The 23,401-nt window shown below is 37.0% G+C and overlaps 2 protein-coding genes across 2 annotated transcripts in view; both read right to left on the bottom strand.

Annotated features, from left to right (window-relative positions):
• Positions 1–1,885, bottom strand: part of LRIT3 (leucine-rich repeat, immunoglobulin-like and transmembrane domains 3) — a 25,670-nt gene extending 23,785 nt beyond the window's left edge. Inside the window, exon 1 of the mRNA XM_011945759.1 lies at positions 1,758–1,885. Coding sequence (XP_011801149.1) covers positions 1,758–1,873 — 116 coding nt within the window. The 5' untranslated portion in view covers positions 1,874–1,885. The remainder of the gene's footprint in view (positions 1–1,757) is intronic.
• A 3,392-nt stretch (positions 1,886–5,277) lies between these two features.
• Positions 5,278–21,978, bottom strand: RRH (retinal pigment epithelium-derived rhodopsin homolog). The gene is made up of 7 exons (XM_011945758.1): positions 21,835–21,978; positions 16,598–16,788; positions 14,804–14,903; positions 14,114–14,267; positions 12,685–12,853; positions 7,396–7,574; positions 5,278–5,973 (listed from the first exon to the last, which is right to left on the bottom strand). The coding sequence occupies exons 1-7, from the start codon at positions 21,938–21,940 to the stop codon at positions 5,859–5,861; spliced, it is 1,014 nt and encodes a 337-aa protein (XP_011801148.1). The 5' UTR covers positions 21,941–21,978; the 3' UTR covers positions 5,278–5,858.
• Positions 21,979–23,401: the final 1,423 nt, after the last annotated feature.

Genomic DNA, 23,401 nt, shown 5'->3' with positions numbered 1-23,401 from the left:
GGAGGCTGAGGCAGGAGAATTGCTTGAATCCAGGAGACGGAGGTTGCAGTGAGCCAAGATTGTGCCACTGCACTCCAGTCTGGCCGATAAAGCAAGACTCTGTCTCAAAAAAATAAATAAAGTAAGTAAGTATTTCAGCATGCTCTCATAGAAGAAAGCCTAGTTTGTACACTGAAAGATTTAGCATCTTTATGAACTTAGTTACTAACACAATTACATGATCTAGGACAAGTCATTTGGTCTCCATACAGTTTAGTTTCTTCACTTATAAACTGACAAGGGGTTGAACTAGATTATTTCTTGACAGGCCTAATATTCTATAATTTTTATAAAAATCCATCAATAATGGGGTCACCACAAAGAAGGAAACATTTCTGTATTAGTTTCTCAAAAGTACCCTGGCCTGATCCTTCACTGCTGCACGTCCCTGGACAAGTAGGCCTTTAACTTGCTACATTCCCTTCATCGTCTTTAACCACCCAGTGAATATGTCAAAAAATACCAAGAATTGCTTAACTAAAGTTTATACAATAACAAGATAAGCTTTTCACAAATATGTCTTAGTTATTATTATTTATTTGTTTAAAGTTATAAGACATAAATTGGGCAACTCTTTTAACAAATTATTTTGTCTGAGACACTGTTTACTTCAACCAAGTCACAAATAATCTGATTTTATTATTAAATACCCTCTCAAAAAAAAAAAAAAAAATTCAAGTTCTAGGCCAGGCGTGGTGGCTCATGCCTGTAATCCCAACACTTTGGGAGGCTGAGGCAGGCGAATTACCTGAGGTCAGGAGTTCAAGAGCAGCCTGGCCAACATGGTGAAACTCTGTCTCTAAAAATACAATATACAAATACAAATATACTAAAATACAAAAAAATTGCGGGGCATGGTGTCAGACGCCTGTAATCCTAGCTACTTGGGAGGCTGAGGCAGGAGAATCACTTGAACCAGGGAGGTGGAGGTTGCAGTGTGCCAAGATCACGCCACTGCACTCCAGCCCAGGTGACAATGCGAGACTCTGTCTCGAAAAAATAAAAAGAAATTCAATTTCTACTGTGTTTAGCTAGCAAGAGTTCTGTTTTCCATTTAACATATCTAAAAGGCCTCATGCACATTATAAGCAAATAAGTATTCTCACTACACAGGTAGATGCTAAAGCAACCTAGAGACTGAATAACTTCTGTGAGATCCTACAGTGTCTGCAACAGACAGTATCTTTTTCAATCTTCCTTATTTTGTAAATTCCATCAGCTTAAAATGGAAAAATTCTAACTATCAACCTCTCTAACTTCACTCTTGAGATCTTTCTTTCTGCCACTCAATTGACATGAATAATCCTCAAAAGAAGTGGAGAGCCATGAAAGCAAAGCATCTGAGCATGTCCCGCAGCTCCTATTCAGCCTGCCCTCAGCCTTTCTATAATCAAGGGCTGAGCTGGCCACGCACCTTTAAATGGTTTGATCTCAAGCAACATTTTACGAACATAAGCATGATAAAAATTTTGGAACACAGAATGTGTTTAGAAATTTCCAGTAACTTGAGAGACCTTTAAGAGTTAAACTGCTCGAAATGAAAACAGTGAAGGAGTAGGTGACCAGTATTAACACAATTACTTTAGAGCTTACGGACACTAAACATTCTCTTCTGCGATTTCTGATCCTCAAACATTTGCTTTCAAAAGTAGGCTTTCTGGTTTGGGTCCTTTTTGTCAAAATAGCGAGAACACTTAGTAGCAAGCAGAGAAGCATACCTTGATCCTGAGCCGTCATTTCTGCCGTGATAATCACAGGTGCACTGTGAAGGACATGAACAGCCCACTCCTTCCAAAACATTAAGGACAATGCACAGACACGCAAAGAGATGCATTGCTCCTTTTAGAGGTTATTTAAACAAAAGGTAAAATCCGAATCCTAAGCATTCAGAAACTGGTGTGTCTGGAATACAAACAGCCATTTAGTAACAGCAGATTATACGGGATTAGCTGAGATCTGTAGTTACTTAACCTTCAAGTGTATCTTGCAGATCAATTGACCCAGCCTTTGAATACGGTTTCAGCAAAGTAACACATTCTAAGGAAAATGAAAATCAACACATGACAAGCAGTTTCAATAGTTACCCATATCTAGATTTGCAAGGAAATGCCTATTAAATCCCTTTCCTCTGGATGTACTTGCCACTACACCTTAAAAATATACTTAATGTTAAAAATAATTCAGTCTTGGCAGATGCAAGAAAATTCTGTAGATTATTTACATGTTATAACATTCTAAAATGCTTTACATTTGGTTTTTGCCAGCATGCATAACTAATTCAGTTTTACAAAATTTAGTTTTAAAAATAGAAGCACATGACATAAAAATGATTTAGAAAAGAATTATCGATGTTGCCACATACTGGCTATCTCTAAAAGTAAAGTAGAACAAGTCTGTTACATAGATTTTATAGGGAAAATGCTTCAACCCACTACTGATGTGGCAGGACTAAGTTCTCCAATGAGAACGTGTTCTGAGACTCTTCCAGGTCATCTCAGTGTGTGGAAGGTTTATCCCAGCCATTTATTTTTAATGCAGGCAGCTATCTCTGTTCAATAGTTGCCCAAGTTATCAGCATCAAAGCCATATTTGAAGATCAACTATCATTCTTTCAGCTATATTAGGCTCTATCAGAAAATAAAAATTAAACGTAATTAAATTTAAAACTATCTCCACACCCATAAAGTGGAGAATCCACAGGGACAATCAAGGATTTAAGTAATAAATATATGTCATTTAACCTTCTTAGTGGCTGCTTCTAACCATCCTCTTTAACTAAAAACTTTTTTAAAAGAAAATTAATTCTATAAAAATAAGCATATTACAGAAAATGTTATTTAACACTAACATAATTTATATAAACACTATAGAGTCTGAAAAACTGTGCTCAATTAAAATAAAATACTGCAGGTTTTCAGATTCTGCACAACTCGTTTGCTCATCAAATATTTACTGAGTACTTATTCTCTGCTGAGCACTGAGGGGTACAAAGACGAATAAAACAGTTGTTACACATAAGGAACTCACACGACAAAGGGAGGAACAGACTACTAAAGAAGCACCAGAAAAGAGCATCAAACCCAGCCTGTGTTAGTCAGGCAAGACTTTCTAGGGTGGGTGGTGCCTGGCTGCCTTTTAGAGGGTGCATGAGGATGTATTATGGGAAAATCCAGAAAGTCGCATTGCAAGCAAAGGGAATAGTGGGAACAAAGGGAGGGAAGTGAGAAACAGTGTATTGTCCTCAGAAAATTTCAAGCACTTCTTGTTGCTCAGGCATAAGATTTTGAGGCGGGAAGTTAAAGAAGATAAAGCTGGAGGGGTAAGTGGGGATGAAGTTATCAAGGAAACCCTTAGATTCCCTATGGAGAGCTTACTCTCAGCCTATAGGCAATGAGAGTAATAAAAGTTAGGCTTGGGAGTGACATATCAGCTTATCCTTTTAGGAAGAATTCTCTGGCGGCTGTGTGGAGAAGGAGAAAAGGTTTAGATAGCGCAAGCAAGAAGAAAGGAGGAGGCTTCTGGTGGATGTCTGTGGTTATAGTGCAGGTGAGCAGCCATCAGGCTACAGCCTTGACTGCTGTGCTGGTAATTGTTAGGATAATGCAGCTTCAGGAAACATTCAGGAGAGAGAAATGATTGATTAGACGTAGGGATGAAGAAGGGATTTAAAAACAACCCTAAGGTTTCCCAGTGCTGGAGATGCAGTGAGAGGTGGTGGCCCTGAGTTTTTAAGCACAAGAGGAAGAAGAAATAGGATGGGTAAATCTCAGATCACCAAGCAACCAAGGGTTTTTGAATTATTAATTTCATGGATGACATGACTTACATGGAAGCAAGAAATGCCAAATTGAGTACAGAAACGCTGTTTAAAGATAAAAACATCAGAAAGTAGAAAAGAGGTCAGAGGGAATTGTGTAACCAAAGCCCAGTCTTCCTAGTTTTATCATATAAACAAATTAGACAATAAAAAATATAGCACTGAAATATAATTACTCTACACTGTTGAAGTCCTTTATATTTGAAGCAAAGTTGCTTCTTGCTTATCGCTGGAAATGAGTTCACGGCCTTGCAAATTGGAACTCTGAGTCCATTTTTCTAGACATTATTATAGAAGTTGTCCTGGCCTTTTAATGGCTCTGGGACTTTGGGCGCAGATATCATTATGCTTTCCCTGTAAAAAGTCTCAGCTACGGTAGACAGGATGAGCAAAGAGCTAGTGACACAAAGCATTCAGAACTCTCTGGGAACACTAGACATTTTAATTTGGCCGTGAAGAAAGACAAACAGCTGAAAAGTCCCTTTTGGAGTATGTTAAAGAGGGCCTTGAAAATCCAGCTGAGGGGTTTATACTTACTTGGTGGGCAAGTGAAGGTTTTTAGCTAAAGAATTTGGGCATTGGAACTTTATTTTTAAAAGATTAGCTACGAAGTTGTATTGATTGCGGTTGTATTAATTGATTGCAGTGGGAAAGTCAGAGAGTGAGGAGATAACGTAGAAGATTACTATAACAGTTTACCTTTCCATATACGTAGAGGACTGTACACATAAAACTAATACCTAGATTTTACTTAATATTGCAGCCAAAGGTGCTAAAGAGACAATTTACAGGTAGAAAAAATAGAGATTAAAAAATACAATATGCAAAGATACACAGCCTCACTAGCAGTTAAAGAAATGTGAAATAAAATGAATTTAAGTTAGAGTATACAACTCATAATTTAAATATATACAGCACTATTAGCAGGAATATGAAAAGCCCACTTAGACACTGCCAGTATCAGTGTAAACTAATTCAATCTTTCCAGAAAGCAAGTTAGCAACAATAATAGTGTTTTTGTATTTGTATCCAGTATTTCTAGTCTGAAAAGAAACACTCAAATAGAATAACTTCTCCCAAAGAAAAAATATATTTGCACTGAAATATTTTCAGTAGTACATCCATGAAACTAAAAACTGGAAAGCAATTTAAATGTTTACTATTTAAACAATGGTATATTGTACTATGCTGAACAGTCATTTAGAATGACAAATATGTGAGTCTACAAATTCATTTGACATTGAAAAAACATTTATTGAGTGCCTACTACATGCCAGACAGAATTAGGTATATGTGCTAAGGATACATTAAAGAACAAACATATAAAAATCTCCACTCTGATTGAAGTTAACTCTGGTGGCAAATATATGGAATATATATGCAGAAAAATGGTAATCAAAATTGCAGAAAACATCAAAATATGCACAAGGGTTATAATGCTATATAATATATATGCATCGACTTAACATTTTATTTAGAAACAATCGTGTTTAATGTTCATTTGGTTATTTTTGTTTAATAACATAAGTTAATTGATTTAAATGTTAAAATGTTGAAATGCCAAAAATGCTTTCTATTTTAACTGGGAACATCCAACAACTCATTTCAGTAATTATCTAGAATTATTCATTATTATTGTTTTTACTCATTTATTCTAACATTAAATTAGTGACTGCTTCTATTCTAATGGAGGAGCCAGGCAAGTTAAAGGTCATCAGTACAGTGTAATGCATGCCATAATAGGGAGAAAGAAAGGGGACGTTAACCTCGGATGCCTAATTCATCAAGGGAGATGAGCAATAAGTTGACATATCAGGACACAGAGAAGCATGCACTGCAGCAGCCAGTGCACAAAGAGAAGAAGCATGAGCTGTGCTTGAGGAGCTTACAGTCTCATAGGACAATGATCCATGCCTGCACTTGATCTAAATGGGCTCATATTTAAAATAAAAGCATTGTCAAAAAACTAAAGTGTTTTGACAGTGTGTCCTTTTCTCCTATTTCAGATTCTTCCTGAAGCCAGTGGGTTTTGAGATACATCCATCGGTAAAATACTTGTCACAGACATTGTTTGGTGAGTCTGACATTTGAACATGGCAAGCATTGCCCTCCGAAACCTATGATAAAAAAAAGGAAAATTTGGCATTAACTCATAATGATTTGGAACTTCTAAAGCATTTTCAAATATGGCTAAGATGCCACTACTGCCAATTTACATCTCTGGATAAATTTCTGCCTCCAACTTAACATCTCCTGTTGAGAACCTTTATAAATATATAAAGTATATGGTAGAGTTAAAACCCATTTTGCACTATTGATTCTATAGATTTCCTGTTGAGAAACTTTATAAAGATATAAGGTATATGGTACAGTTAAAGGCCAATTTTGCACCATTGATTCTATAGATTGAAGACATCTAATAAAAATAACTGTATGTATTTAAAAGGACGCTACCAATGTCAAGTGCCATGAGTTGTTTATTTGAACTAACAATGTGTGTTTCATCCATCTGTTCTTCCCAGCAAGAATTTTCCAAAAGAATTACCAGCAGATTCTGAATTTAAAATGTGTTCATCATTCTTCTTATGTGGTTTGTTTGGTCTGTAAAATTTTGTTTCTTCACATACCTGTAACTAAATCTGCTTTTCCAAACATTGTCATTCCAGGATAAAATTACCTGACCTCAGCTGGGTGTGGTGGCGCATGCCTGTAATCCCAGCACTTTGGGAGGCCGAGACGGGTGGATCACAAGGTCAGGAGTTCAAGACGAGCCTGGCCAAGATGGTGAAACCCCATCTCTACTAAAAATACAAAAATTATCCGGGCGTGGTGGTGGGCAACTGTAATCCCAGCTACTCGGGGGGCTGAGGCAGGGAATTGCTTGAACCCAGAGGTGGAGGTTGCAGTAAGCTGAGACCGCACCACTGCACTCCAGCCTGGATAGAGACTCTGTCTAAACTTCATTGAGGAGGCAGGAAGGGAACATTTTGCTGAGAAACCCAAAAAAGAGAGGAGGTAAGAATTCTCTAGTATCCAGATGCCTTTTATGTTGGGACTAAACTTTTCCCTTGCATTTGAATGATATGTCTTATTTCTTGTAAATATACATCTATGCTACCCACCAAGTGAGCCCAACGTTGTCCTGTCCATTTTCCAGTAATAAAATCACTCTTTTCTTTGGAAACCACTATTCCATGTATTTGGGGTGGGGGTAACCATTTGAACTAAGCTGACCACTGACATCCCAGGGGCTTTTCTGCCAGAGAGCCATGTGAGATGCAGTTGGTATTTGGGGATGCTTAGCTGGTAGAACTTGGGTCTTGGGTTGCCCACAGTCATCTCTACCACTGTGTGGGAAGAGTCTGTCACAAATCTGGAGCTCTGGGCATTTAAGGGTCTAGATGCTGGTCCAGTCACATGAGGCAAATGACCTTTATGCTAGATTGAAGTGGATTTCTGTCACTTCTCTCCCAAGAAGTCTTAACATTCTTTTTATATCAGTTTTATTTTGTATTGCAAGCATTTTAGACATTACTTACTTTTTATTAGCAACCACATAAATGCAGGGGTTATAGAATGTAGAAGATTTTGCAAACAGTGGAGCTATGATGGCCATGGGGGGAGGAATCTTCTTTGGGTCACCAAAAGAAGCCCATAAGCACACGATGGAATAAGGGGACCATGCCACCAGAAACATGCAGATCATGATCACAGACATCTGAAAAGAAATAAATATTCACCAAGCCCAATATCTAAAATATTTAAATATTAATATATCTAAAGTAGGGTAAAAATCTATCTAGGTTGGAATTTGAATATGTTTATGCTATTGATGATATAAAGGAAATAACTAAGTTTTTTTGCCTTCGATGTTGTTTGTTCAAGTGCCTGAAGTCATCTATGATAATAAGACCTTGTGAAATGGGTATATCAAGAATATATAACATTGCTTTTAAGAATGATACACACACATAAAAGAACGCCTCTTTCTTTCTGTATGCTAGGGGACAGTACAAAAGCTGACTTTGATGAAAGACAGATAAAAACCCACCCCACTCTACTTCACATCATTATGCTATGAACTGCTGGCATGGCTATTATTATTATCACCATCATTATTATTTGTTCTTACTGGGATTATCTGCTAAACTAAAAAAAGTAACTTTCTAACTTTCTAAACTCAATTTGGAAACAAATACAATCCTATCTTAAGCTCAGCGAATTCTAACACAGGCCAAATCTACTGGATATATATCATACACAATGCAGATAATTTTGTAAAGGAGATCTCTTGCATCTTGTTTAAATGGAAAAGTTATATTTTTATATTTCTTCCCTAGGTTTCCTGCTAAAATTATGGAACAGAGGTTAAAGAAGACAAAAAACCCATAAGGACAGAGAATCAGAGATTAGACAATACATATCTTTAAATGGAAACAATGACCATTGGACAAGTGGCAAATTATGTAAGGAACATGAGAATAATTTTATAAATAAGTAAATAAATAAATGCTAAAAAGAACCAACTATGAGGGAAAACCAGATACAGACCACCATGCTACAAAGCTACGGAAATTCTAGTAACAAAGGATACCAGAAAACTCTGGATGTGGGGGTGCACATGGAGCTCAAAAAAGAACTGGTTGAAATCTACAGAGTTGCCGGGCAGTGGCTCAGGCCTGTAATCCCAGCACTTTGGGAGGCCGAGGCGGGCAGATCACGAGGTCAGGAGATTGAGACCACCCTGGCTAACACAGTGAAACCCCATCTCTACTAAAAAAAAAAAAAAAGAAATACAAAAAATTAGCCAGGCTTGATGGTGGGCGCCTGTAGTCCTACTCGGGAGGCTGAGGCAGGAGAATGGTGTGAACTCGGGAGGCGGAGCTTGCAGTGAGCAGAGATTGCATCACTGCACTCCAGCCTGGGCCATAGAGCGAGACTCCGTCTCAAAACAAACAAACAAAAAAAAAGAAATAAAGTAGTTAGACGTCCAAATATTTCTTCCTGTCCACTCAGGCTACCCAGTAACTTCCCCTTCCTCTCCCTGGAAGACTTCCAGAGCTCAGTATTTAAAAAAAAAAAAAAAAAGAAGAAGGCTAATTTGGGAAACTCAGGACACAGGGACACCAAGTTCAGCTAAGCACTTCAGTACTGTGTTGAAAAGAGGTATATGTGTGCTGCCCCCTCCCTGTGAAAAAACTTGGAGATAGACTTGTACCTCCCACCTAGGAACATGAAAGGAATTCTGCCCAGAATAAAATACCTAGAGATACAGTTACCTGGACAGTTATAAATTCCCCCCAAATCTCCATTCCATCATTTTAACAGGCTATCAGGAGGGAGCAACGTGAAAAAGACAATTTTTCCATTTAAAAAAGATACAAAAGAGCTCCTTTACAAAATTCTCTGCGTCATGTATAACACACATCCAGCAGAAATTGCCTGTGCTAGAATTCACTGAGCTCGAGACAGGATTGTATTTGTTTCCAGGTTGAGTTTGGAAGTTAGAAAAAAAAATTTTTTTTTGACTAGCAGATAATCACAGTGAGAGCAAATAATAATAATGATGATGATGGTCATAATAATAACTACAGAGACAATTAGAAATTCCCCCAAAAGAAACATCTCACTAATAAGCATATCCATGCTTATAATTAACATTTTTAATGCATCACTCTTAAGTAAGAAGGAACAATCATTGACCTCCAGACCTTAAGAAAACTTTTACATTGACAAGCAAAGAAAAAAAAAAAACAGTGCAAGAACTCAGGGTAAACAAAAATATGTGGTAAACAGAAGGAAATATAAATATATACATAATATCACAGAAATAACAGAAGATATACATCCATAAAACAAGGAGAGAATAGAGTATAAATAGCTATTTTATCAACAAAAATGGTTTTTAACTCTAGAAGAGAACCCAGGCAATACCATTCAGGACATAGGCCCAGGCAAAGATTTCATGAAGAAGATGCCAAAAGCAATTGCAACAGAAGCAAAAATTGACAAATAGGATCTAATTAAACTAAAGAGCTTCTGCACAGCAAAAGAAACTATAAACAGAGTAAACAGACAGCCTACAGAATGTGAGAAAATTTTTGCAATCTGTGCATCTGACAAAGGTCTAATATCCAGCATCTACAAGGAACTTAAACAAATTTATGAGAAAAAAACAAGCAACCCCATTACAAAGTGGGCAAGGGACATGAACAGGCATTTCTCAACAGAAGACATACATGCAGCCAACAAACATGAAAAAAAAACCTCATCACTGATCATTAGAGAAATGCAAATCAAAACCACAATGAGATACCATCTCATACCAGTCAGAATGACTATTAATAAAAAGTCAAAAAATAACAGATGCTGGTGAGATTGTGAAAAACACACTTTTACACTCTTGGTGGGAGTGTAACTTAGTTCAATCATTGTGGAAGATTGTGTGTGGCAATTCCTCAAAGACCTAGAGACAGAAATACCATTTGTCCCAGCAATTCTTTTACTGAGTATATACCCAAAGGAATATAAATTATTCTATTATAAAGACACATGCAGATGTGTGTTTATTGCAGCACTATTCAAAATAGCAATCATGGACATGACATGGAATTAACCTAAATTCTCATCAATGGTAGACTGGATAAAGAAAATGTAGTTCAATGCAGCCATAAAAAGGAATGATATCATGTCCTTTGCAGGGACATCAGTGGAGCTGGAGGCCATTATCAAACTAATGCAGGAACAGAAAACCAAATACCATATATTGTCACTTATAAGTGGGAGCTAAATGATGAGAACACATGGACACATGGCGGAAGCAACGCACACTGGGGCCTGTCAGAGGGTAGAGGGAGGGAGGTGGGAGAGCATCAGGAAGAACAGCTAATGGATGGATGGGCTTAATACCTGGATGATCTGGGCAGCAAACCACCATGGCACACATTTACCTATGTAACAAACCTACACATCCTGCACATGTACCCCTGAACTTAAAATAAAAGTTGGAATTATTTCTAATGGTTTTTACCCTATCTGTAAAAGTGAGAGTAGAATGTTAAAAATGTAATAGGAAGGTTGTATGATATTATCAGGTTGGGATCAGGGGGAGGTGAATCAGGTGAATTATATAAGTGCAGGGTCAGATCTTGTTTTTATTTAAAATTTCTATTTTGTTCAACATAATTTTTTACATTTTTTTAAGTACTAGATTAAGCCACTTTTTTTAATTAATGAGTTTTTTGGAGCTTACTTGAATTTTGCACCCAAGGGTTGGCCTTCACTATCCTCACCCTTATCCTAGACCTAGATATGGTTGAGCAAATCTCCCAGAAAGTAGAAACAAAAAGAAACAAACAACCACCACAAAAGAGACAAACAAAAATAGACAATATAGGAGAGAAAATTTAAGAAAATTAGAAGATAAATCTAGCAAATTAAATATCTAAATAAAAGGAATTCCAGGGAAAGAGAAGAGAAAAAACCAGAGGGACTGGAATCATCAGAGAAATCATAAGAGAAATCTCCTAGAAGAGGAAGATGGGAGTCTCCACACTGAAAGAACTCACCAAGTACCCAGTGCTGGATAAACACTCATACCAAGGTGCATCAGTATACATTTTCAGAAAACTAGAGACATAGAGAAGATCCTATAAGCTTCCAGAGGGAACCCACAGATCACCACAGAGCATCAACCACCAGAATGCCATCAGCCTTTGTAGCAGCAATACTGGAAGCTAGGAAACGCAGAGTGATACCTTCAAAACTCTTTGAATATTACTTTTGCACCTAGAATTCTAGACCAGGCAGTCAGTCAGTCAATATGATAGTAAAATTAAGACATTTTCAGTCATGAAAAGTCTTAAAAATATTACCTCTCCCATAACTTCAGGAATTAATTGAAGAATGTGCTCCACCAAATCAGAGGAAATAAACTAAGAACAAGAAGGGGAAGAAAAGGAAGACAAGCATTCCAGAAAACAGGGGATTTGACCCTGGAAGGAGGTGAAAGCATCCTGAGCTGATGATGAAGGAAGACCTGAAGATGTTGGCTTTCTGAGCAGCGGTCCTCAGGAGCAATCAGTTCAAAGCAGAGCAGGAGGCCCCAGGGAACCAGGAGGATGGCTCCAAGAAGAGGATAAGGTTCATCACATCTGTGGTGTGTTTAAACATAACTGAGAGCAGAGAAAGAGCCTCTTTATCTAACCAAATATTGTTAACATTATACTGACAGAGAAGGAGGGAGAAAGGTATGGAGGAGGAGTTGGGCAGGTGGGTGATATAAGAGAATAAATCCTCATCATCCACAGTAGGAAATCAAGAGATGATGGCCAAAAATATATCCAAAAGAGCAAACAGCATATGATTCAGAAATAAGAAGGCAAGTGGCCAGGTGCAGTGGCTCACACCTGTAATCCCAGCACTTTGCGAGGCCAAGGTGGGCGGATCACCTGAGGTCAGGGGTTCAAGACCAGCCTGGCCAACATGTAAAACACCATCTCTACTAAAAATACAAAAAATTTAGCTGGGCATGGCGGTAGGCGTCTGTAATCCCAGCTACTCGGGAGGCTGATGCAGGAGAATCACTCGAACCCGGGAGGCAGAGGTTGCAGTGAGTCGAGATCGTGCCATTGAACTCCAGCCTAGACAATAAGAATGAAACTCCGTTTCAAAAAAATAAAAAATAAGGAGGCAAACACAGAAGAAAGATCTGGGAAGTGAGAGATGGAGATGAGGGAGAGAAGACTGCGGTGGTCCCAGGGACTCTTTCAACTATGAGTGGGTTAAAGCTCCATGACAACAATTTTTCAGGGATGTTGACCTCTTACCTTTGTTACATCTATCTGATCTGACCAGTCTCTGTTGAGGGACTCAGTGCAGTCACTGGTAGCGTGATGTTTAATGGATAGTGTGACATGGTAATAGCAGTAAAACATCACTGTCAAGGGCACAATAAAATTTATCGCAATAACTGTCATGGTGTAAGACACAAAAGATCTGAAAATAAGAAAAGGCAATCATGATTGCTCATTTAATGTCCTAAGTGGGGAAAGGGGAAAGAGGAGATAATTATTAAAAATAATATTGGTAGTCACTGTATTGTTAAATAGTTTAAGAAGTGTATTTGACTTTTAGTTCATTTAGGCCAGAAATTGGCCAACTATGGACTGTAGGCTTATTCCAGCCTATCACTCATCTTTGTAAATAAAGTTTTATTGGAACACAGCCATGTGCCCTCATTTACATGCTGGCTATGGCTGCTTTTACAGGACGATGACAGAGTTGAAGAGCTGTGATAGAGACATCTGGCCTATAAAGTCTAAAGTATTTACTTTTAATTGCTTTCAAGACAGAATCTTGCTTGGTCACCCAGGCTGGAGTACAGTGGTGCAATCATGTCTCACTGTAGCCTTGAACTCCCCAGCTCAAGTCAATCTCCATTTTAGCCTACCAAGTACCTGAGACCACAGGCGTGTACCACCACAGCCAGCTAAATTTCTGCCCCCACCTTTTTTTTTTTTTGTAGAGACAGGGTCTCAATATGTTGCCCAGGCTGGTCTCAAACTCCTGGGCAGAAGTGATCTTCCTGCCCCAGCCTCACAAAGTGCTGGGATTACAGGCATGAACCACTGTGCCCAGCCTTTACTTTTTGAATCTGCAGAAAAAATTTTAGATTTAGATCTGGTTTGAGATTTAGAAATTTTCTGTTCGTTTTTAAATCATCCTTCATTTCCTTTAATGAACTAAATTATCCTCTTGTTCCTGGAAAATATATAGAAGCCTCACTAACTAGCAGGTAAATCTTTGCAGTGACTATACTTTTGCTATGCAGTTCTCAGAACGTGCTTGGACACCAGACCATCTTGAAAAGACAGCAGGGAGGTAGCCTGGGCTTTTGCCAGAGCCACACACTCTATCTAGCTTCACTAACCCTTTTCCTGCTCATGATCCTACCTTTGAGGTGTGCAAATATTGGAAGGGTGATTGGTACCCTGCGTTGCTGCTTTAAGAGAGAACACAGGGGAGGGAGGAAGGAATGGGGTAAAGGAGACACAGTGAGATGGATGACCTTTACTTGCAAACAAGCATAAGTCACTTTTCTCAATTCCGACTTTTGCTAGAATCACATCATCACTACCGAGGAAGCACTTTGCCACCTTCTGTATGAGGAACACATGATCTGAGCTTAAATTTGAAGGGGTGAGAAAATGTCTACACTAGAAGCATTTGATTATAAAGTGTAAACTTCTCTCTTACCTATCATTTTTCCTCCAGTTTATGGTACAAGTAGCACCAGTAGGATCTGGGGCATAACTAGCCCACCCTATGATAGGCATCAAAGCCCAAAACAGGCCATTGATCCAGGCTCCCAGAATCATGCCGATGTAAGTGTTGGTGGTCATTCTTCTCCCTATTATCAAGCATAGGAAATATTAGCAGCATTTGCCATTAATGGGACTCACTTTTTTAAACTTGCTTGATTCATAAGTGTTATCAAGTAGATTCTTTACAGAGCACTTTGGTGGGCCTTAGGAGCCAAAACATGCATGCAATGCCAAATAAAAGTAACAAATATGTTCTCCCTTTTTACCAAGCCTATCTACATAAGATCACATTCTGGAAAAAAATGACATTTAAGCTGAAACCTAAATGAGAAAAGAATCAGTCAGAGGATAAGCAGGAAGAGTAGCTTTCCAGACCTAGCAAAACAGTGGATACGAAGACCTCACTTTGGGCTTGGTCCATACCTCAAAGTGTGAATGACCTTATGAAATTTGGATTTTATTCTAAATACAACAGGAAGCCATTGAAACATTTGAACAATTATTGCCAGAGAAATAAAACTGACCCTAACTACAAACCATTAGGTTTATATTTTAGCGTATATATTGAGTGACCATTAGTCAAGAAATTGATTCATTAAGAAAGCTGAGAAAAGTGTTGTACCTATGTCAGGAAGGCAGATGGTAAGGTATCGGTCCACGGCCACGACAGTGAGTAATCCAATGCTTGCCATTCCAAAAAAAATATTCAATCCAGCATAAACCTGAAAACCAAAATTGAAAATACTCTACCATTCTAAACACCCTCCCAAGAAACATTTAGATTTTTGTACCATTGTCAGAATATATCTCAAATATACTAAATGTTTTTTACTACTTTAAAAGACATCTTCATTGTCAAATTATAACTAGTTTAATAAAAATTTATGGAAAGTATTTTGTAATTTCATTAACTAAAATGAACTTTTTTCAAAATTTTAAGACTTACAGTGAAATTTCTTTACAACACTCTATGAACAGAGTGCAGAACAACCACAAACCAGCAAAAGACTAGTATTCAGAAGATGGGCAATTCAACAGGAGGAAAAGACAAACTCAATAGAAAAATGGCCAGAATGAATGGGGTATGCACAAAAGCCCACTGGCATTTCAATGTTTATAACATAAGACATGCAACCACAATAAATATTCAAAGAAATACTGATTATAAGATGGCATTTCACACTCTTGAAAATGAAAATTTAAAAGTCTGATAATCCCAAGTATTAAGGAGAATGTGGAGTAATAGATGTTCTCATAATTTGAATAACTATTTTGGACAGCAATTTGGCTACTTCTGATAAAATTGAAGATGAACATTCTCTACAACTTAAACCATTCCACTCCTAGGCAATGTGTCTAAAGAAACTCATATATTGCATAAGGAGACATATATAAGAACATTTATTGAAGCCTTCCCTGTGATAGAAAAAAAAATGGGAACAAATGTCCAATAAGAGTAAAATGAAAAAGTACACTGGGCTATGTTCATAAAATGGAATATTGTATAGCAATCAAAATGAATGACTTACAGCCATATCCATCAACATGGATAAACCTCAAAAACATAATATAGAACAATGAAAGGAAATCACATAATGCAAACAATGTTATATCATTTACACAAAACCTAAAGTATTCAGACAGTATCTGGTTTATGTGCAAATATATAAGATAGGAAAACATTCATGAGAGGAATAACATTGAGGATGGTATGCAATGGCCTTCGTCATTATCTGTATAGTTTTATGTCTTTAAAAAAGAAAACAATCTGAAGCACAGATTGAGGAACAGTAAGACTTAACAAAACTGGTTGGTACTTACGTGGATATTCAGTATTCACTACTACTTTCATTTAATTCTCTATAGTTTTTAGCTTATGATAGTAAACCGCTAAAAGAATTAGGCCAAAAGTAATAATTGCCTACTATCTTAAAGCAAATTAATATTAACTCATTTCCTTTTTAGTAAAAAATAACAAATACATTTAGTAACAATTCTCATGGAGGACTTTCTATAGGAAAAAAATTCAACAACATGGTGGCTTAACTATCTTCCATAATATGATTAAATCACTAAATATTGTCTCAGATGAAAGCAGGGTATTTCTTTTTCAATTTGCAATATGCAAATTTTCATTTGCATATGCAAATCAGCACTCTAGTTGAAGGCTAAGTGTTTTGTTTGTTTCTTCCTTTGGGTTGGGAGAATTTTGAAAATATAACAATGGTTGGTGGTTTTATTTCTCTTATTAAAGAATATATTCCTAGTCACTTCTGAAGTTCTTTTCCGTAAAAGCAGTGTGTCCGTCATCCTACAATATCTTTTTCGATTTAAACTCTTGGGATTCTTTTTAGACATTTAAATTTACATTTCTTTGATCTATTTGTTTTGCTTTCATTCCAATGATCTCCAATACCTGACAGCCTGCATATCCAAATTTCCAACTTCCATACAGATCTGAGGCAGCAGACATGGGATAGCCAATGCTACTGACCCCTATATCAGTAACAGCCAGGTTAATAATAATTGCATTTGTGCGTGTCCGAAGTTCCTTGTACTTAATGAAGATGCCCAGAACTATTATGTTGCTGAGAATACTTATCACACCTGAGAACACACACAAAAATATGATGCGTTTTGTTTAATTTGAATGTTTCAAAGTAGACTCAAAATGAAATATTTAAGCCCCCTTAAAAACATAACAGATCTATTTTAGTTCATTTATTTGAAGAGCTCCTGCTGTTCTTAAAACTGTAACATCTTCACATCCCTTCTGTGAAATAGAAATGAGAAAATTAAAACACAAAGAATCTGCCAATTGCACAAGGCAGCACTGAAGGCTGGTTTTAATGTCATCGCTACTGAGTGAACTGTCCTTGAAACTCCTTCACTGGCTTTCATACCATTCCTGCTGATTTTTAGGACAAATATATGATGGACCATACCCTCTTTTTGGCAGCTGAACTTCCTCCTCTTCCTTCCTGGGGCCTGGGACTCTTCTTTTTCCATAGTTGCCTTTCTCAAGCTTCAATTATCATTCTATCCTCACAGCACTTTTGTCACTATTTTCAGCCATGACACAAGCTCCAGTTCCACACTATTTTTCATTCAACTCATTGTCATTTACTAAGCATCTACCATATGTAAGATTATATGACTATTCCAGTATTTCTTGAAACTCAACATATCCAAATTCTTCATTCCAACACACACAGACACACACACACACACACACACACACACACACACACACACACACACAAGCACACCCCTACCCCAATAGAAGAATGCATACTATAAGACTTGTCTATCCAGAGAGGAAGTTGAGCCAGCTTTTTGGTCCATAGAGAAGCCTCACAGCTGATACCACCTTAATTAAGTTTCTGACTCTTTGCTTGCAGATCCAGAACCTCAGTGTTGTCAGTGCCCCAGACTGGTTGCATTGAGGCAGACGGATAACTAAACTTATTAATCAGAATGCCACTGTATTATTTTACACTGAGAAATACTGTTGAGTGTACTGGATGTGCATGTTTAACATCCCCTACATGCTGTAAAGGGCATAAGCCAGATATGGGCTGTACTAGATCCTAAAGGGGTGGGAGGAGGTGGGGTGGGAGTAGATTTCAGTCAAGAAGCTAGAATCATTACTGGATTGTTAGAGACTAAAGGAGGGTTGTGCAATAAGCAGGAATAGAGTTGAGTTCCCCGTCGAGAAAAGAATTACTTGGTGATCGATCCCCAATTATTGTCAGAGAGGGACAGTTTCCAAGAACCAACATACAATAATATCAGCTCAGTAAAAACTTTAATCATATATCGGCACTTCAGTCAGAACTTCTGCCTTAGCCTGTTACACTAAACTTCCAGATTCCTGTTCTTTCCCCCTCCTTGCTTCTGGCAGAATCAGCTTGCTATAACATAGACTTAACCATGGTTCTTCTCCTCCTAAAAACTTGTAATATTCGCCACTGGCTGTGGGATAAAAATCCAAATGTCCCAACCTGATATTCCAGGCTCTTTGCCTCAATCTGTTGTCACTCTCTAGAAGCACATTTCTACACTTGTCAAGCGAACTCTCCATTCTAGTTTTTCCCCAGATACACCATGCCTGACTCATATTTCTCCCACTTGGAGCACCCTGCTCCTTCCCTCTGCCTATCCAAATGCCATCCAGTTCAAGCCCCTAAGCCTTCTCCTACCCACACTATCCTCTCCTCCCTCAATTTACAAACTATTTGCTTATGATTAACTTAGTCTTATGTAACGCTATATAATTTAACTGTTACTTTTCCTAGTCTTTTCATGTAGATTTCAGGCTCCTCATGATTTCTGTGGTTTTTGAATAAGTGACATACAGCTTTATTTATTTAATAAGTGGGCTACAACTAAAACCCATATTGCTTAATTTCTATCATTCCTTCAAGATAATTAGAACACAATGACAGAAAATTTGATGATTCTTTGGCTCTATTTTTAGCATCTAGGATTGTAGCATGTATACAAGACATACTCCAAAGAATTTAATGAAATGAAGACTTTGTGGGCTAGCTACAAATTCAATGATTCGTTTTTAAAGTTAGATAAAAATGGTGCAGTAAATTGCTGCCTACCAAGTACACAACCAGAACAAAGGGACTATAATTCTGGGAGTCTTACAAATAATGGGGGGTATGAAGTAAGCAGTTTAGCCCTTTTCTCTATTCTCTCTGCAGCTGTACCAAGCACGCTGCCTTGTTTCCACAGCTGTAGGTCTTCTAATGGGTATATAATAGATCACCTAGTCCCATGGGTATATAATAGATCACCTAGTTAAGTCCCATTTGACAGTCAGTCTAAATGCTAAGTAGCACTTGATGTTGACTTCTCCTTCACTCTTGAAACATTTTCCCTCTTGTCTTCTGTGACTTCCATCCAATCTCTTCAACAGACTCTTCTTGATCTACTTCCTGGCCTTTCTTTCTCCATCTGTGTCTTATTAAATATGTGCATTGTCCAACCTTCTGTCCTAGACCCCTTTCTTTTCACATTTAACACATACTCTGAGTGATTTCTTCATACCCAAAGCTATACCCCGATACTTTTCAGCCTCCAGACACTCAAACCCGTATGTCCAGCTTTTTATTGAACACCTCTCAAATTGAACTGAGAGATTTTTTTCTCCTGTCTCAAACCTGTTCTTCCCCAAGTGTGTTCCTTTCTTGATGAAGAGCATCACCATCTATTCAGTAGCTCAAAAAAGAAACCTAGGCGTCATTTTCGATACTTCTCTCCTTCTCCCATCATCCAATCAATTCCACCTTCTAGCTCTTGAATGTATCTACTTCCTTCTGTCCTCACTGCCATTACTCCCTCCTCAGAATCACTGCAATGGCCTCCTATGTGGTCTCTTAGCTACCACTATAGTACATTTCTAAAATGCAAATCAGATCATGTCACTCTCGTTTCAAACGCTTCAGTGACTCCCTGTCACCTTTAATACTTACATGGCTCGTCACTGTCTGGTACTCAGCCATCTTTTTCATTCTATCTCTTACCCTTCATTTTACAGTTCATCCATAATGATTTATTTCAGATCTTCAAATTCACCACGTGCTCTTACCTCCCAGACTTAATTGGGGAAAGGGAGAGGGCTCAATGACACAATAAATTAACAAAACATCTGTCGCACTGGAAGCTGTAACAGTTTATAGGAGCCATAATCTAAATGAAAGATCAAATTAACCATTAAATAAAAAACAAAAAAATCTAAATAAGCTCTTAGTAAAAGTAACAAATGAAATAAATGCTTTCACTACACCCTTTCCTCATAGTTTCGGTTTTGATTTGCAAGTTTATGTGAGTTTTGTTAAAGGAGGAAAGTTAGGGGATTTAAAGAAAAATAGATGCTTGATACAGGGGCAGAACAAAAGCATAAAGAGGTCAGATATGCTTTCTTCAGTGGATCCACCAGAAACAGAAGCAAATAACACACACTCATTGTATATACGTTGATAAAGCTGACTCGGGTTTATATGTGAGGGCTGTAGAACCAAAATGCCTGGGTTCAGATCCTAGTGTAGCTACTTAGTAGATGTGTGTGTTGGACAAGTTTCCTAAGCTCTTCATCTATATAAACTAGAGAAATAAAACTGAAGAGTAACTTACTGAATTAGTGTAAGGATGAATTATTCTGTATGTGTAAGGTTTTACAACAGTGCTTGGTATATAGCAAGTATTCAAATGATAACATTAGTAGCAGTAGTAAGATTACTATTATTATTACTGTTACAGAGATAAGAACTAAGTAGAATATTTTCTGCATGCTAATTTTGTAACCAGGTCAAAAAAGGATAGTTTGAGTTGGGGTTTTTTTTTTTTTTTTTTGGTCATCTACAAATAACTAAACCAAACATTGTATACAAGGTATTTCCATGTAATTGTTATGAGATTTTCTCAGCCTTTTTTGCAATTACAAAAAAATTAGAACTTCTCTAGTACTTACCATACAGAGGTATTCAAATGAACAAGATAACACGTCACTAAAATCACAAAACTTAACTGAGGAGCTCAATTTCTAGCACTAGAAGTAATACGCTGAATTATAAGGAAGAAACTAAACAATTATAAACTGGGTATAGGATGATGTGTTATACTTTTCACTCTACTTTTGAATATGTTTGAAAATTTTTATAAAAGTCAATTCAAAAAACAATGAACTCAATATAACAGAGTTACTTCTAAAACTCATTAAAGTTGAAAATTAAGTGATTACTCAATACAAAAGTTACACAACTCAATGACACATTAAAAGATAAAAAGTTTCTACTGTCATTCCCCCATCCCTTTTTTTCTGCTAACAATCCTTTACATCAGTGAGTATGTGGGGAGGAAAGGGAAAAAGAAACAAATATTTGTCCAACACCTACTATATGGCACTTATGTGTCACTTAATTTTACTCCTTATAACAATCATGACAGGTAACTTATTCTTTATGCTTGTTTTACAGATGAGAAAATGGAAGAACAAAAAGGAGAAGAAACTTGCTCACAGTTGCAAATATACTAAAAGATGAAATCCAAAACTCAAGAGTTTTCCAATAAGCATTCTGGAACAAGCTGAATTTTCAGACTCTGTCCTCAATGACAATATACTCTGCTCTGTCTTCTTAGGACTTTTTCTTTCCAGAACCTTTAAGTCCTTAGCTAAATTCTACCACCAAGAACAAAAATATGAGGGTTATATGTAAGAATAGTAAATGATGCTAAAAATACATTTTTGCCATGGTGCATACTCTTCTCCAATAAAAACTTTGACAATGCAGTAACCAAATACAGATTTTTATAAAAGAACTATTTATTACATAGAAAACTTCTCAGCCTCACTTCACTGCTCTTATGTTATTTATCAAAATTCAAAATAACCTGTGACAATAGCCATCACTAACAATGTTTTCACTTATTCTTTCACCCACATTCTCTTATTTGATCTTTATAGCCCAGAAATAGAATATCATCATCCTCATTTACCAACGAGCAAGCCAAGTCAGGATAAATGACTTGTCGAGGTTGGCCAATAATATGGAACTTGAAACAATGCATGCCTTATGCTGAAAACTTCTGCCTTTCTTCACCTATTCTAAAGAAAGACAACTGTTAATTAAACATCCATACCTGCCATAATCAAGTAAGTTGCAACAATATTGTGTTCAGTCTGTGAAAAGACCGAGCCGTCTTCATTTTTAGAGTCTGAACTGTTGCCTAAATTATTTCTTAGCATTCTGGAGGGAAGATACCGAGACACCCTTCATAATAAGCTTTCGATAATTATGAACAGTTTTACAGCTACTGAGGAAAGATTTTTCAGGACCAATCATTTCCACTTAGAGATCTCAAAGAAGGGCCTTTTCATAGAGGCCCTCCCTTAACAGCTTTAATTGGACTAAAGAGGAAGGGATTTTAATTCCCAGAATAAGGGAAAAGCTTATTAGCAAAACAAAAAGAAATACCAAGCACCACACATTTTAACCTATTTGGGCATCAGTCTTCTTTCTAAGGAGATTATCAAGCACACACATCCCATTTAAACAATAAACAAACTCAGGAAATCAGTATAGGATCAGACTTAACTGATTTCTGCTGGAAATTAAGAGCCAGCCTTAGTCCTCTAAAACTATTCGGATTAAGGTCCCTGTTTTCTGTTGACCCTTCAAGTTTTTCCATGTCGGCTCCTTTTTTTTTCTTAACAATTTAAATATTAGTGATAAAGAAGTAGTCTCCTTCCAACTTCCAAATCTCACTCTCCTAAAGGTTACCAGTATTGTTTGGTGCATATCCTTTCTTACATTTTTCTCTGCTTATACATATATTCATACAAGTGTTTGAGGTTTCCTCCATTTGTATGAATAAAATGAGGGGAAAAAAATAAGTATATATGTGTATATATATAATGCAACTTGTTTTCCCCTAAGGCTGTATTATAAATTCCAAGTCAATAAACTCAGAATCTAATAGTCTAATTTATTAGTAGCTATGTATTTCATAGCATGGATATAACATGATCAACTCCACCATCCACCTGTTAACTTCCCCTATAGTTTGATATGCACATGAGTAATTAATATTATCTGATAGTAATCATTGTATACTTTGCCAAAGCATCTGAATTCAATCACTGACATTGTAAAGTACAGAATAAAAATATTCTGGATTATCACATTACAACCTGAAAACTAACCTGAACATATTTTCTTAGAATGATAAGGTATCCCTATTACCTTTTTCCCCATATTCTTTATGCTATTAACATTATTAAAATCTGATTCTCCTCAGTTTCTTAAAATCAGTAAATATTAGAGAAATGCTTAGATGCAACAAAGTTAATAGTGTAAGCATAAAACAGAACCACTAGAGGGCTATATTTACCCACTTAGTTTAATTTCATAAATCCTAGAATGGCACAGGAGAAGCCTAAGACAATCCTTTTGCCTCAGTTCTCTTGCATGTGTATAAACTCAAGATGAACAGGTTTATTTATCTGTCCCAAATCTTATAGCTACCAGTACTCACATTTTTATAAATGTAATGTTGTTATACCTATACTAGAAAAGTGAATCTCATCAGCATCGTGTTTTCAAATGACCCTAGAGCAATAAACATAATACCCAAGAGGAAATCACTCCCTTTAAAAAAATCTCTTTCATTCGGTATGCAAAATAAAACTTAAAATTTTTGAATTTGC

The sequence above is a fragment of the Colobus angolensis genome, unplaced genomic scaffold, assembly GCF_000951035.1.
Source record: "Colobus angolensis palliatus isolate OR3802 unplaced genomic scaffold, Cang.pa_1.0 Scaffold244, whole genome shotgun sequence".
In the NCBI taxonomy this organism is placed as follows: Eukaryota; Metazoa; Chordata; class Mammalia; order Primates; family Cercopithecidae; genus Colobus; species Colobus angolensis.
Note: the sequence above shows the minus strand (reverse complement) of the source record. Positions and strands in the feature narration are given on the sequence as shown.